Here is a 12,884-nt window from a genome sequence, read left to right as displayed (position 1 = left end):
AGCCCCATTTTATCGGAAGAGGGAGCAGATTCAGAAAGGCTTTGCCTAAGGTTAAATAGCTAATGAGTCTTGGATTTTGCCTTTTCAGGTGAGTAACTTAGCAAAATGTTTGTCACAATTTCCACCTGTGTCAAGCCCAACCTCTTTCTGCCAAGTAGACCACCTTTAATGTGACTCCATCCTATTTATCCACCCACGTTTCCTGCTTTTTATCATTTATCCTCTCTGTACCACTCATTGCTTTTGCCTGGAATTCTCATTCTCTGAATCTTTGGGCAGCTCAGCTCTCGCAGCGCCTCATCAGAGGAGCCTTCCCAGGTCACCTTATCTAAGTAGCACCTAGTCACGTCTAGTCCTCTCACCCTATGTGACTTTCTTCCAAGCTGACCACTGCGAGAAGCCCTCTTGAATTTATCCGTTTATTTATTGTCTGACTACTTAACTCCTTGTTGAATGTAAGCTTCCCGATAACGGGTACATTGTTTTGTTCCGCATTGCGTCCCTCGTGCCCAGAATAGCATCTAGCATGTTGTAAACTCTTAAATATTCAATGAATAAACCATGCTCTGACACTCTCAGGCTGTGGCCTTGCTATCCTCTTCACTTGCCTGAATTTTTCCATTTTCATGCCTCTGATGTCATTGTTTTCTCCACTTAACATACCTTCTTTCCTTGTTTCTAAGTCCTGTAAATCAGTGCTACTCAGTTTGTGGTCCATGGGCCCATAGCATTAGCAGCGCCTGTAAGCTGGTTAGAAATGCAGATTCTTGGACCCCACACCAGACTTACTGAATCAGGATCTCTGGGTTTGTGGCCTAGGAATAGGTATTTACATGAGCTCTCCAGGCTATTCTTCTGTATACTCAAGTCGGAAGACCACTGCCATAATCACGTAAATCTCGCTCTGGCCAAGTTCTGCCTTCAAAAGTCTTTCCTAAAAAATTAGACATTTAGTGACCATTTCCTCCCCTGAATTAATAGTAGCCTCAGAATCTTTTAATCCTAGCTTGTTTTGTAGCTTTTTGATGTGTAATCATTGTTTCCTCAACCAGCCTGTGATCTCCAGCGGGACAGTGCGCACAGGAGGCGATCAGGAAATGCTTGATTGTTTTTTGTCATGTGTGGTCCAGTTATGGAACAAGAATGTCCCTGTCTGACAGCCTGCCCCCCTGCCCCAAACTCGATTCTTGCTCCAATGTGGAATTCACTGCACACACTGAGAGCATGGGGCCCTGCATTAACCACAGGAGCTTGATTCTAAAAATACCAAAGCACCTTGCTTCACAGCAACCCAGTGAGTAGGCCCTACATGGAACAAAGCTTCTGCCGTGTCTTTCTGCATGGTCACCTCTAGTCATTTTAGAGCTTCCATTGCATCCCAGTCACAGGTAGTAGCAGATGCCATCACTTCTTTCATTATTTCAGGCATATTTTTTTATTCATTTTCCCTCTGCCTGCCTGAATATTGGTAATAGTGTTACATTCTTCACTGGCTACAGGGAAAATGAGAAAATTGGTTGCTACTGTTTTGCTATCTATAAAAGACAGAGCACCACCCATTTTTTTTTTTTTTTTTTTTTTTTTTTTTTATGGTGGAAGTGCTCCAGAGAATTCCTTTGTCAGCTCTAGAGATAATTTTTATGAAGATTAGAAACATTCAACTTTCGTGAGAGAAAGGAGAATAATAAGAATTAAGGAAAAAACAAAAAACCTCTTTCATACTGACCTATTTTGCCCCTCCACAAATTCTCTCTCCTTCATGAGTTCCAAAGTTACTCTACATGATTCTTTGTGCAGTTTCTTTAACCAGCGGCGGGGACTTGAGTTTCCCAGGGCCCACTCAGAGTTGATGCTCTTGGTACACAGGGTAACTAGTTTATTTTCATTCTCTGTTGTTTTTGATCAAAGATCTTAGGACATAAGAGTTCCATGCATGGTTATTTTTGGAATGTGGAAGCTTTTGAAGTGTTTGAATCAAGTCATCTGTGGTTATTCCCTGAATATCTAGTAGGTGACCAGGGGTATGTGTTAGGCTTTCTTATTTGTGGAAGTACGTGTGTACATGCAGGGGGCTGTAACAGGGGTGGGACAGAATCATGAGTTGTGACGCCTTTCCATCTACGAGTACCAACTCTTGCTAGGCAGGCAAGCACACCACAGTTAGACCTGGGTTCGAATTCTACTTCTTTTAACAACTGTGTCATCTAGGGTAACTCATTTAATTCCTCTGGCTATTATGATCAAATCAAATAAGTGATGCAGGCGCCTAACACCATGCCTGGAGAGCTTGATGTCTGTGTGTTTGTGCATATGTATATACCATACTCTGCTCTTATAAAATAAAACAATACCAAACAAGTCCCCCACACAAGGATACATAGCTTTATGAATTACTACGATTTAAACTCCAAAAGCAATGTATTAAGAGAAAATGTTTTCCACAGCCTTTCCTACTCTTGATGTTCCTGGGCTTGCTGTTCAATTTTTGCCAACCTGTTGGATAGTACATAATACCTTAATGTTGCTCTTAATTAATATTTTCTCAGTTGCCGTTTAGCTTTATTACTTGGTTTCTTGTCAAATGCTATTCTAAATGTGCAAATAACTTTTTAAATTATAAAAGTAGTACATAGTTATCATCGGAAATTTGAAACTCCACTGCCTGAGGCTAACTACTGTTCGGATTATGGTGCATTTTGAATCTTCCAGTCTGCTTTTCTTTGGCGTACGTGATTATCTAGATTGAGATCATAGCACATATACAGTTTTGTATTCTTACTTTTTCATTTAAGATTGTATCCTGGGAAATTCCTATGTCATTAAATGTTACATGAAAACATGTCTTTTAATGGCTGCTTACTAGTCTAAATTATGGATGCGCCATAACTCATGTAACCATTGGTTGTTACATTTTTTTTAACTGTTCTAAGTAATGCTGACACCAACATCTTTGTACTATATCTAGTCACGTTTATAACATAACACTGGATAATGTGGTGAGCTCTCAGTGTGCTACCCTTTTCGGAAACATAGCTGCTGAATGTGCAGGAGGCGGGTGCCTGTAGGGCAGGCACTGTCTGCAGATAGGCATAACTCTCTACAGTTGGTACTTGGGTACAACGTCAGTCTGACAGTTGAGAGCCTTCAGCCCAGAGTCCAAGAGCACTCATGTGTCTGGTTCTCTCCGCAAAGTCCTACTGCTACAGGTATCGCTGTGCTGCTCGAAGCCAGAACACACCTGACAGCTCCGCTTCGAATCTGGGATTCCGCTGTGCAGCCGACCACCTGCCCACCACAGGCTAAGAGCCACGAAGAGCCTTCCTGAATCGGAGAAGAAGTCGTGTCTAACCTGCACGCGGCTTCCCTCAGAAGGCTGAACAACCTCGTGTGAAGAATTCCCACCCCCAGGTGGGTTACATACCTGCCCAATGGCCAAAGGAACCGTGTGGCGAGACCAAATAGCTGACCTGCATCAGCAAGTGTGCTTTATTGTGTGATGTATTTCACGTTTTACCTTTGAGAGTCTTTTAAAGAGGAAGGCGGTGGAGGGCACCCTGAGCTAGGCCTCAGGAGGTCTGCGTTCTACCCAGGCTCTGCCCCTGGGGTTAGACCCCAGGGTCCCACACTTGACCTTCCTGGGCCTCAGTGACCTCATCTGTTCAGTGAGGGGATGCACAACATGATCTCTGAGGCTGTCTCCCAACTTGCAGATTGTCTGAATATATCAGATTCTATTGTGATTTCATAGTGAGAGTTTATGACAGGTTATTTTTTAGCTGTCTTTTCCCATGTGTGAACCTTGGGTAATACTAATCATGTAAAATAATTGTTCTCTTATATATTATTTTCAGAAAAGAATGGGGGGTGGTGGTGATGGGTCTTTATATTCATACTGCACTTTCTTTTTTCAAGGAAATCAGTGTCTTTTACATTGTTATAATGAATCCCACTTGGGCCAGTGATGGTGCGCTCAAGTTCAGCAATCTGAACATGCAGGGATGTCTGTGAGGTGACTTTACTGTGCTTTATATTTTAACATTAAGTGCCTTTGGTTCGGGGGGCAGTTACAAGCCCTATTTCCCCCTCTCCCCAAAGCCTTTGGTGAATGTGAAATGTTTGCTACATGGAGAAACCTGTTTAATTCTAAATGTAGGAGAAAAAAAACAAGAACCTTGAATTAACTGTATTCAGGGTATCCAGTATTTTGTAATAGGGAAGTAGGAAATCTTGTTGGCTGTGGAGTGTCAGATGCTTCAGATCATGCACTGTGTCGAATAAAGTGGTATCTGCTAAATCAGGCTTCACTCTCATTGTTTCCTTTTCTCTTTCCCTCTATTATGTTTTCTTTTAAAGAAATGACTTTGTGATATGTATGTGTTTTGTTTTCTAGAAAACTTTCTTGTTGTTTAGCTATTTGATAACTTGGATATTTGAGCAGTTTGTGGGAATTTTTATTCCAGAAAGCAAGGCTGTTCTGCCAGGAACCTAATTTCGACCGTGCTTCTTCATGCCTCAGTAGATGAGACAAGGTCAAGGGTGGTGCCTCCATCCTGTGAAACCCAACAGCTGCCACATGCCAGGAAAGCACCTTGACTTAGAGTGATCGCTTCCAACCAGAGGTCCCTATCATCAGGATCCCAGCCTGATTCCCCAGTCCTTGAAGACCCCACATTTGTTTCTAGCATGTCATTTGAAAGGAGAGGCTTGTCTTTCTGTTGGTTGTTCAAAACCTAAGTCACATAATATTCTTAAGTGTTCAGCCAACTCTTGATTGCTACTTTTGCACCTAGCCTCCTAATATTAAAACATTTATCCTGAGAAACAGTTGTGTTGCTGGGGTGTTTGGCCACATTTGTTAGTCTGTCACTTTGTGGATATAAAATGTTTCTTTACACGCTTTCATCAGTTGATGATTAATTTGGGCAAAACAAACAAAAAAAAGCATTTGCTTCACTGAAAAGGCTAATGGAGGAAATAAGGTATTTTATTCTTAAAGTCACCACTACTCAAGCACAGTTTTTGTTTTTACTTGTTACCTCCCACTTACTTACATTTTTCACATGGTTATACTTTTAGTGTGTGTATTTTGGATTCTTTTCTTGGTAATTAATGTTATACAGCATAAATATTTTGGGGTGTGTTTTGGCTTAGTCTTTAGAATTGCATTTTTAGCAGCAGCATAATGTTAGAAAGCATTTAAAGTGAAATCCTAACAAGCCCTTCATTTAAGAACCACATTTCTAGGTTACTGACTACAGAGCGTGCCAGACTACAGACAGCTGTGGCCACTGCGCTTTATAAAATTGTGTGTTGACTTACGAACAGACCGATAGGATCGTAGTATACGAACTGCAGCTTTAATGCCGTATACGCATTTCTGAAAAACCTCACCTTCTGCAAAATTGTGTGTAAAAAATAGGGAGCATAAGGAAAAATAGAGGTAGGGGCAAACCACTCACATGTTAAGTAATTTTGCTGCTAGAGCGCTAACAAAAATAATACCTATCCTACTAAAATCAGTAGCTCAGTTAAAGCTGCAGTGGCAGCATCACAGCCAGTCAGTCCTTTGCTGCCTTAAGCCCGGGGGCTCCTCCGTCTTTCTTCTCTAAGATGTAAGTTTTATTTATTTATTTATTTATTTATTTTTTGCGGTACGCGGGCCTCTCACTGTTGTGGCCTCTCCCGTTGCGGAGCACAGGCTCCGGACGTGCAGGCTCAGCGGCCATGGCTCACGGGCCCAGCCGCTCCGTGGCATGTGGGATCTTCCCGGATCGGGGCACGAACCCGTGTCCCCTGCATCGGCAGGCGGACTCTCAACCACTGCACCACCAGGGAAACCCCTAAGATGTAAGATTTTAATGGCATTTGCTTTTAATGGAGACCACTTCCATCAAAAGTAAAGATCTGATTGGGGTTTAGACTTCTGCGTCAGTCTTTTTAAGGTTAGGTGGGCAATGTTTTTGTAGTATCTTTATTTGAACCCGCAGATTTTCAGAGAGTTTATTTAACATAGGGCAAACTTTAGCAATTTTGAAGCCACTAAATAAACCACTACTTGTATTTCCATAGGGTTAAACAAAGTTTTTTGGAGGTCTTCATATATCGCTAAAGTTTTCTATTAACTTTCAAGAAAGTTTACCCGTGATGGTTTCAAAACACATTTCAAATAACATACACCCCAACGTGACTTTCACATTTGACCATCTTCCAATCTCTGTTTACAAATCACTTACGAGCTATTTCTGCATTAAAGAAATATTCGTCTTAACAGAACAGACTATTTGGCTGATGTGCCAGTACCAGTATAGGAAAATCTGTGTTTTGTTTGTTTGTTTGTTTTGTTTGTTTTTTCAGGAACTCATATATTGGGTGTGTGCTTCTAATTCATTTTTTGTCCTATTGAAGAGTGGAGGAAATTTAAGGTTTTTTCTCAAATCTGCTTTGGTCCTGAATCTTGGGCAATCTTAATGTATATTCAGGTGTGTACATGAGGTTCTGAGTAGGGAGCAGGTCATCTTTTTTTTAAGCCTGTAAACATGAATAGAAGGGGGGAGTGATGGGGAGTGATGGTTGTGGTGATCAAGAGTGACCTTTCCTTCTTAGAAAACATCAGATTACTTAGAGGCATCAGACTTTGCATGGTTCAACCTACAGCTTAAAATGAAATACAGATCTCCACCAATGTAGACATTTTTTTCTTTTTTTCTGTCTTTTTTTTTGTTGTTGTTGTTGTTTTTTGCGGTACGCGGGCCTCTCACTGCTGTGGCCTCTCCCGCTGCGGAGCACAGGCTCCGGACGCGCAGGCTCAGCGGCCATGGCTCACGGGCCCAGCTCCTCCGCGGCATGTGGGATCCTCCCAGACCGGGGCACGAACCCGCGTCCCCTGCATCGGCAGGCGGACCCTCAACCACTGCGCCACCAGGGAAGCCCTTTTTTTCTTTTTTTAACTCCTCCCTCCCCACTTTTTTTTTCTTTTTTGACAGAGCATCTCTGTTGTCCAAATGAAAGGAAAAACAGAAATCAAAGATGCTATTTATTTTAGTAAGTGTTGGTTTGGGCCGGGGCGTGGTGGGGTAGTGGCTCCAAACTAATATGTTGGTAAATTCTGTTTTCCTTGGACCGTCTTTACTAAGAATTCTGTTGTTGACATAAAATAAGGCAAAGGCCCTTTCATCCATGAGAATCTCAGAATCCTCTTGCTAATCACCTTTTCAAAACAGATCATGGGGCTTCCCTGGTGGCACAGTGGTTGAGAGTCCGCCTGCTGATGCAGGGGACGCGGATTCGTGCCCCAGTCCGGGAGGATCCCACATGCCATGGAGCAACTGGGCCCGTGAGCCATGGCCGCTAAGCCTGCGCGTTCGGAGCCTGTGCTCCGCAACAGGAGAGGCCACAGCAGTGAGAGGCCCGCGTACCGCAAAAAAACAAAAAAAAAACAAAACATCATGTTTTCAAGCTACACATAGAGTTGTTCTATGTGGTAAAATCCATAGTTGACCTAGTGAAAGGAGTATTTTGAGGAAAAAAAGACGTGGAAATATGATGTTTTGAGACTGTTCTGAGACTTCAGGAATTTGATATAAGGGACTAGTGGAGGATTTATTTTTCCTTTATAAAATATTTGGTATGCATTTCTTCCCCCTTCCTTCCAATAGATATCGAAACTGACCTTACCATTGGCAATATTTATCACCAGGGAGTTAACCTGCAGGCTGGCTTTTAGGAGGAGCACTGGAGGTGCAGAGCCTGGCTCTTGTGGGAACGGGGGCCAGGCAAGAAGCAGGCTGACTGATGCCCATTCTAAAGGCGCTGTCACTGCTCTGCCCTCCCTTGGCCGCCATGCAGAAATGTGAGCCCAGACTTTCTCGATTGTCCAATTTCTGGGAGTATGTACCTGGCTCTTTGCATTTTCATGTGAAGTCTTCTGAGTTTTTAATGTTGGCAACCAATTCAGATTAAAAAAAAAAAAACACTGTGAGGACCTAATAAATTGCTTCTGTAGCCAGATTCAGCCTGTGGAGTGCTACTTTTCAGCCGAGATTATGAAAAGTTGATTCGTTTCATGGAGCACGAAATCCCATGTATTTCTTTCTGAAAAATGACTGATGAAGTAAGTAATGTACCAGTTAGAAATGTCCGAGTTTGAGAAAGGGCAGTGGCTTGCCCAAGGCCATCATCTTGCCTAGAGATGCCGTAGGGAACACCTTTTCTCCATCCCCACCCCATCCCACCTAAAATCATTTAATAGCCATAGGCAGTCTCAGCAGTGTTACCAACAGTTCATTTTCATTAACTTTGGCACTTATTATTAAGTTTTCAGACTAATATCAGAGAATAGCAGAAATGTCAGTTTCTTAACTGTTGGTTTCATTTATTAAAATTTAATTGTCTGTAATACTAACTATCCCACAGTAGGCATTGTTTTTATAGCTTTTGCCAGAATCAGCCATGCTGTTAGTGAAAGCTGGCCTTTGTTGTTTCAAATGCTTAAAACACCATGGAAATTATTAACGCCAAGAGGCTCAGTTGGAGCCCTGGCAGCAGGCCAGAACTCCTTCCTTCCTTTGACTCTTGTGTTTAGACTATTAGAGCAGGAGTTTAATTAATTTTATGATTAAGAAAAATCATTACAGATAATATTCAGGCAGGCTGTAAAATGAGATACGCTCTTTTCTGAAATCTGCCCTATTTAGGATTGGAAAGTTGAAGGGATTAGCACCAAGGGGGTGGAATTTTTCAGCTTTAGATCAGATTCTAATCTGCCCCCAAATGGTAATTGACTCCACAGTCATCATTATGAGAAGGCTGGCTGGGCCTTTGGAATTAGTCATCATTGTTAGGCAAAAAGACACTTCCATTGCAGGGTAATTGAAGGCCGGTTAGGATTCTCTCCCATTGCTGGGCCTGGGCCATGTTTGACAAACTCCTTGTTTTCTTTGCTGAGGAAATGGAAGACGGATCAGACCAACCCTTTTCCAGCATGTCAGTTTGGCACCTCAACAGGGTAAGGTTAGAAACTCTGAATCAACACTTAGCAGGAAAGTGAAACCAGCTGACAGTCAATCAGGGGAACAGAGATAAGCCCTTCCTTGTCAGGTGGTGCTGATAAAAGGTTCACCTGCATTTAGTTTGGTGCCTGTTAAGAAGGGCCCTTTGTGGTTGCTATTCTGAAGCCCACAATTTTTCTCTGTTCCAGACACTTGCCAAATGAAATTTTATTTATTTTCTTTTAAATGACATGGAAGGATGCCCTTTTTAATCTCTTCCGTTATCTTGTTTAAAAGGCAGTTTATCATGGTGTGAAGAGAGCACCAGAATGAGATTATCTGGGATTGTTTCCCTGCCTCTCCACCTACTTACCTTGTGACCTTTAGGCAGGTAATGTCCTCTCAGGTTAAATGGGGATAATAATAGTACCTACCTCTTGAGGTTGTGGGGAGATATGAAATAATACAAAAATAAAGTGTTTAGCACAAATTGCTTGGGTAAGTGCTTGCTAGGTACTTGTTTCTACCATGAGTGTGATTATTAAGATCAGAGGAGCAGGAAGGTACTACCAGACAGTTCTGGTCAGTCACGGGGTTCAGCTTAGAACAGGGAGCAAAGTGGGCCAAGAGGCAGAAAACAAAGAGGCTGAATTTAAAAGCATAACTTGATCTCTATCTCAAATATAAAAAAAGAAGCTGGCATGATTGACCCCCAAATCTCTGTTAATACTTGAATTTGAAAATGTTCTGATACTGTATGGTCCATCTGTTCCCCAAATTTTGGCTGCGCCGGTGCAGCTTGTAGGATTTTAGCTCCCCAACCAATGATCAAACCCGGGCCCTCGGCAGTGAGAGCACAGAGTCCTGACCACTGGACCACCAGGGACTTCCCCCCATCAGAGTCCTCTTTAAAGGAGAAAATTACATCTGACTATTGCAGCATAGATTGTATAATTCTGAAGCTTTTCCTCCTCAATCTGCCTCACAAAGAACCTCTGGCAGGTTTAATACCAATGAAAATGTCATTCATGGGCATAACAATAGTTAAAAATAGAAAACAAAAGGGAAGGCAGTCTGTTGTCTCATAATATGCTAGTCTGCCTGTTAAGGTTTTCTGTGGTGTTTTCAATGTTAATTTGCATGCCAGTTTTAGAGAATAGTTGTTTAGGTAATTCTGGGAACTCATTTAAATTATTTCTTCTTACTTAATTCTTCTCTGAGATTTTTGGTCCAGGATCTAGATTCTAACTTCATAAATTACCACATTTAAAACTCAAAACAACATCCAAAGGAGAATAGTCGAGGGTTTGGCAGTGCTCATAGGGATTGGTGTAATGGGTTTTGAGAACAGCAGCTGTCAAAGTGTGGTCTGTGGACCGCATTCAGGGGGTTGAGTCAAAATTATCTTCATAATAATATTAAGATGTGATTTGCCTTTTTTATTCTCATTATCTCATGAGTGTATGGTGGGATTTTCCAGAGACTACATGATAGGTAGCCTGATGGTTCATAGAATATGAGCTTGTATATTTTTATGTTTTAAAATGTTTCCAGTCTTAATTTTTAATATGCTAAATGTTAGCTCTAACCCACGTTACAAAAGCTCCTTGAGGTCTTCAGTAAGATGTAGGCATGTAAAGGGGTCCTGAGAGCAAAATGCTTGAGGGCTGCTGATCTAGAAGAAAAGCAAGGTCTCGTGGTGACCAAGTCTGTCTTGGGAATAATGACCAGCCCTTCTCCAGCTCTTCTGAAGACAGTCAAGAAGAATTGAGTTTAAATGACCACAGGAGAAAGTAAAATTATCTGCTAAGAGGTGCTTCCTTCCTACTTGTTTCTGGAGACCTATTAAATGCAGAGGACAATTTCTTTCCGTGGCTCGAAGAAGACCCACCAATGATTTAGTTGAAGTGGTCACGACGTGGAAGAGTCAGAAAGAGGAAGCCCTGGGGAGCAGCACGGGCAGATGGCCCCGCCATGGGTTGTCACATTTTCTCAGAGATGGTGATAATGGAGTTGGGTCCTCTGAGAGACAATTCTATGAGTGGAGTGCCCTAAACAGTCCTGTAATTGGAGTCACTCTGATATACAAGGACTCCCCCGGAGGGCTTTGGAATATCAGGTGCACACAGTGTAAGTTCCGCCACTCCTGCAGCCTCTGTTCGAGGTGATGTGGTAGTGGGACCCCTGCATAGTCAACCGTCTGCCCCCTCAGGTGGTGGTTGTATCATAAAGCGAGTGAGGAGGGTCAAAGTGTTACTTTCATGAAACAGCTGACTTTCTCCTGGTGGAACTCATCTTCATTGTGCTGTAAACTGTGACTGTTTTAACCTTCCTCTTGCCTGGTTTATCTTCCAGTCACAGTTTTAGGTGCTCCTTAGCCAGACACTACGCTGAATGCTTTATGTACATGATCTAATTTAATCTGCATGCGATCTCGGGAGGAAACGGTTATTTTTGGTTAGTATTCCCACTGTGCGCTTAGGAAACTAGGACTCGGTGTTTGCAAGGCGTCCAGGTGACACGGCTGAATGAGGCTGAACCAGGACTCACACCATTTTTGTGACTTCTCTTCTCTGCTCCATCACTAGATCCACAGTTTTATTTTGAGTTTGGTGTGGGGAGGGGTGGATTGAAGAGGGGAGATGACTGAGGCAAAAGGGAGCCTAAAGGAGAAAAAAGGCAAAGAGCAAGGAGATGGAATGGATTAGTGCTTAAGAACATGGACCCTGGAGCCAGACTGTCTTGGTTTAAATTCTTACCCTACCACTTGCTAGATGTGTGACTTCGGGCAAGTTACTTAACCGATTTGTTTTTCAGATTTTGAAAATTAAAATTGACTTTCAGAAAAGGTAGAATCAAGGCAGGAGTGTTAAAATCGTCAGTATAGGGTGATCTGTGTGCATTTTGACCTGCTTTACATCCCTTCTGTGTCATTCTCAATATGGCAATGAGACATCCAAGGTCAGGACCACACATTTTCAGAAGGCGTGTTTTCATCACATCATTTTCTTTCCCAGAATGTGCCGCTTCTTTTTACAAAACGATCATGTTTCCGTAAAGAGACGGATTTTTTTTTTTTTAGGGGCGAGGTGGGAGAAAGCTGGGTATATGGGAAACATTCACCTGCTAGAAATAATGAAGATCAAAAGGTGCATTGTCAGCTCATTCATACCAGGCTCAAATTCATGAAAAAAGTTACAGCTGATAAGACGACTGAGATCATGTGTGAAGAGTGAAAGAAGTGTCCTGCACCATGCTTGTTAAATAGCGCTCTGAAAAAGCATACGGGAGGAGTTGCTTGATAAGAGTGAATCCCCTGGTCTTTGTGAAACTGGGCAAAAGTCTCTTAGTTGCTTCCCCTAACTCTGCTGAGGGACTGAAAACTGGGCATTGTTTCTTAAGATGTGGTTTCAGGGCAGCTTCCAACTCAGCATTTTCCTCTGTTCCAGAACTTTGTAAATACTCAGTTTGGTGGAGAGGGGAAAAAACATCATTAATGTGGGAATCACATTCACATTTGCAATTTTATATTTATTAAAAAAATCTTTTGCTCCAGAATATATTAGGCAAGCCAAAGGATGAGTCACGTTGATTACTGCTTCTGGGCTGTTAGCTTTGGACAGTCTCTTTTGGAGGCAGCCCTTTTATTGATACCCCCATCCCTGGCAACTGGAAGTGGTTTTATGTGTAATGTTCCCCCTCTAGTGGCCAGATTGGTTTTGATTTTTGCACAAATGATCTCTGGAGTTGGAGAACCTTTCGTTTAGGGGTACTGTGGATTTGGGAAAGCCAGGGGGAGAGGATAAAGAAGAGTGTGCAAATCTTTATTCCACAGGAAAAAATTGTTCTGAAGTTTTTCTCCCGTCCAGTCCCTAGATTTTTTTTTTTTTTTTTTTT

The 12,884-nt window shown here is 42.2% G+C and overlaps 1 protein-coding gene across 1 annotated transcript in view; it reads right to left on the bottom strand.

Annotated features, from left to right (window-relative positions):
* Positions 1-3,166: 3,166 nt before the first annotated feature.
* Positions 3,167-12,884, bottom strand: part of LOC103084286 (histone-lysine N-methyltransferase SETMAR) — a 33,566-nt gene continuing 23,848 nt past the window's right edge. The window contains 1 exon segment of the mRNA XM_007450041.1: positions 3,167-3,467. Coding sequence (XP_007450103.1) covers positions 3,167-3,467 — 301 coding nt within the window.

The sequence above is a fragment of the Lipotes vexillifer genome, unplaced genomic scaffold, assembly GCF_000442215.2.
Source record: "Lipotes vexillifer unplaced genomic scaffold, Lipotes_vexillifer_v1.1 scaffold1041, whole genome shotgun sequence".
In the NCBI taxonomy this organism is placed as follows: domain Eukaryota; kingdom Metazoa; phylum Chordata; class Mammalia; order Artiodactyla; family Lipotidae; genus Lipotes; species Lipotes vexillifer.
This window is presented reverse-complemented; position numbering and strand designations above follow the sequence as displayed.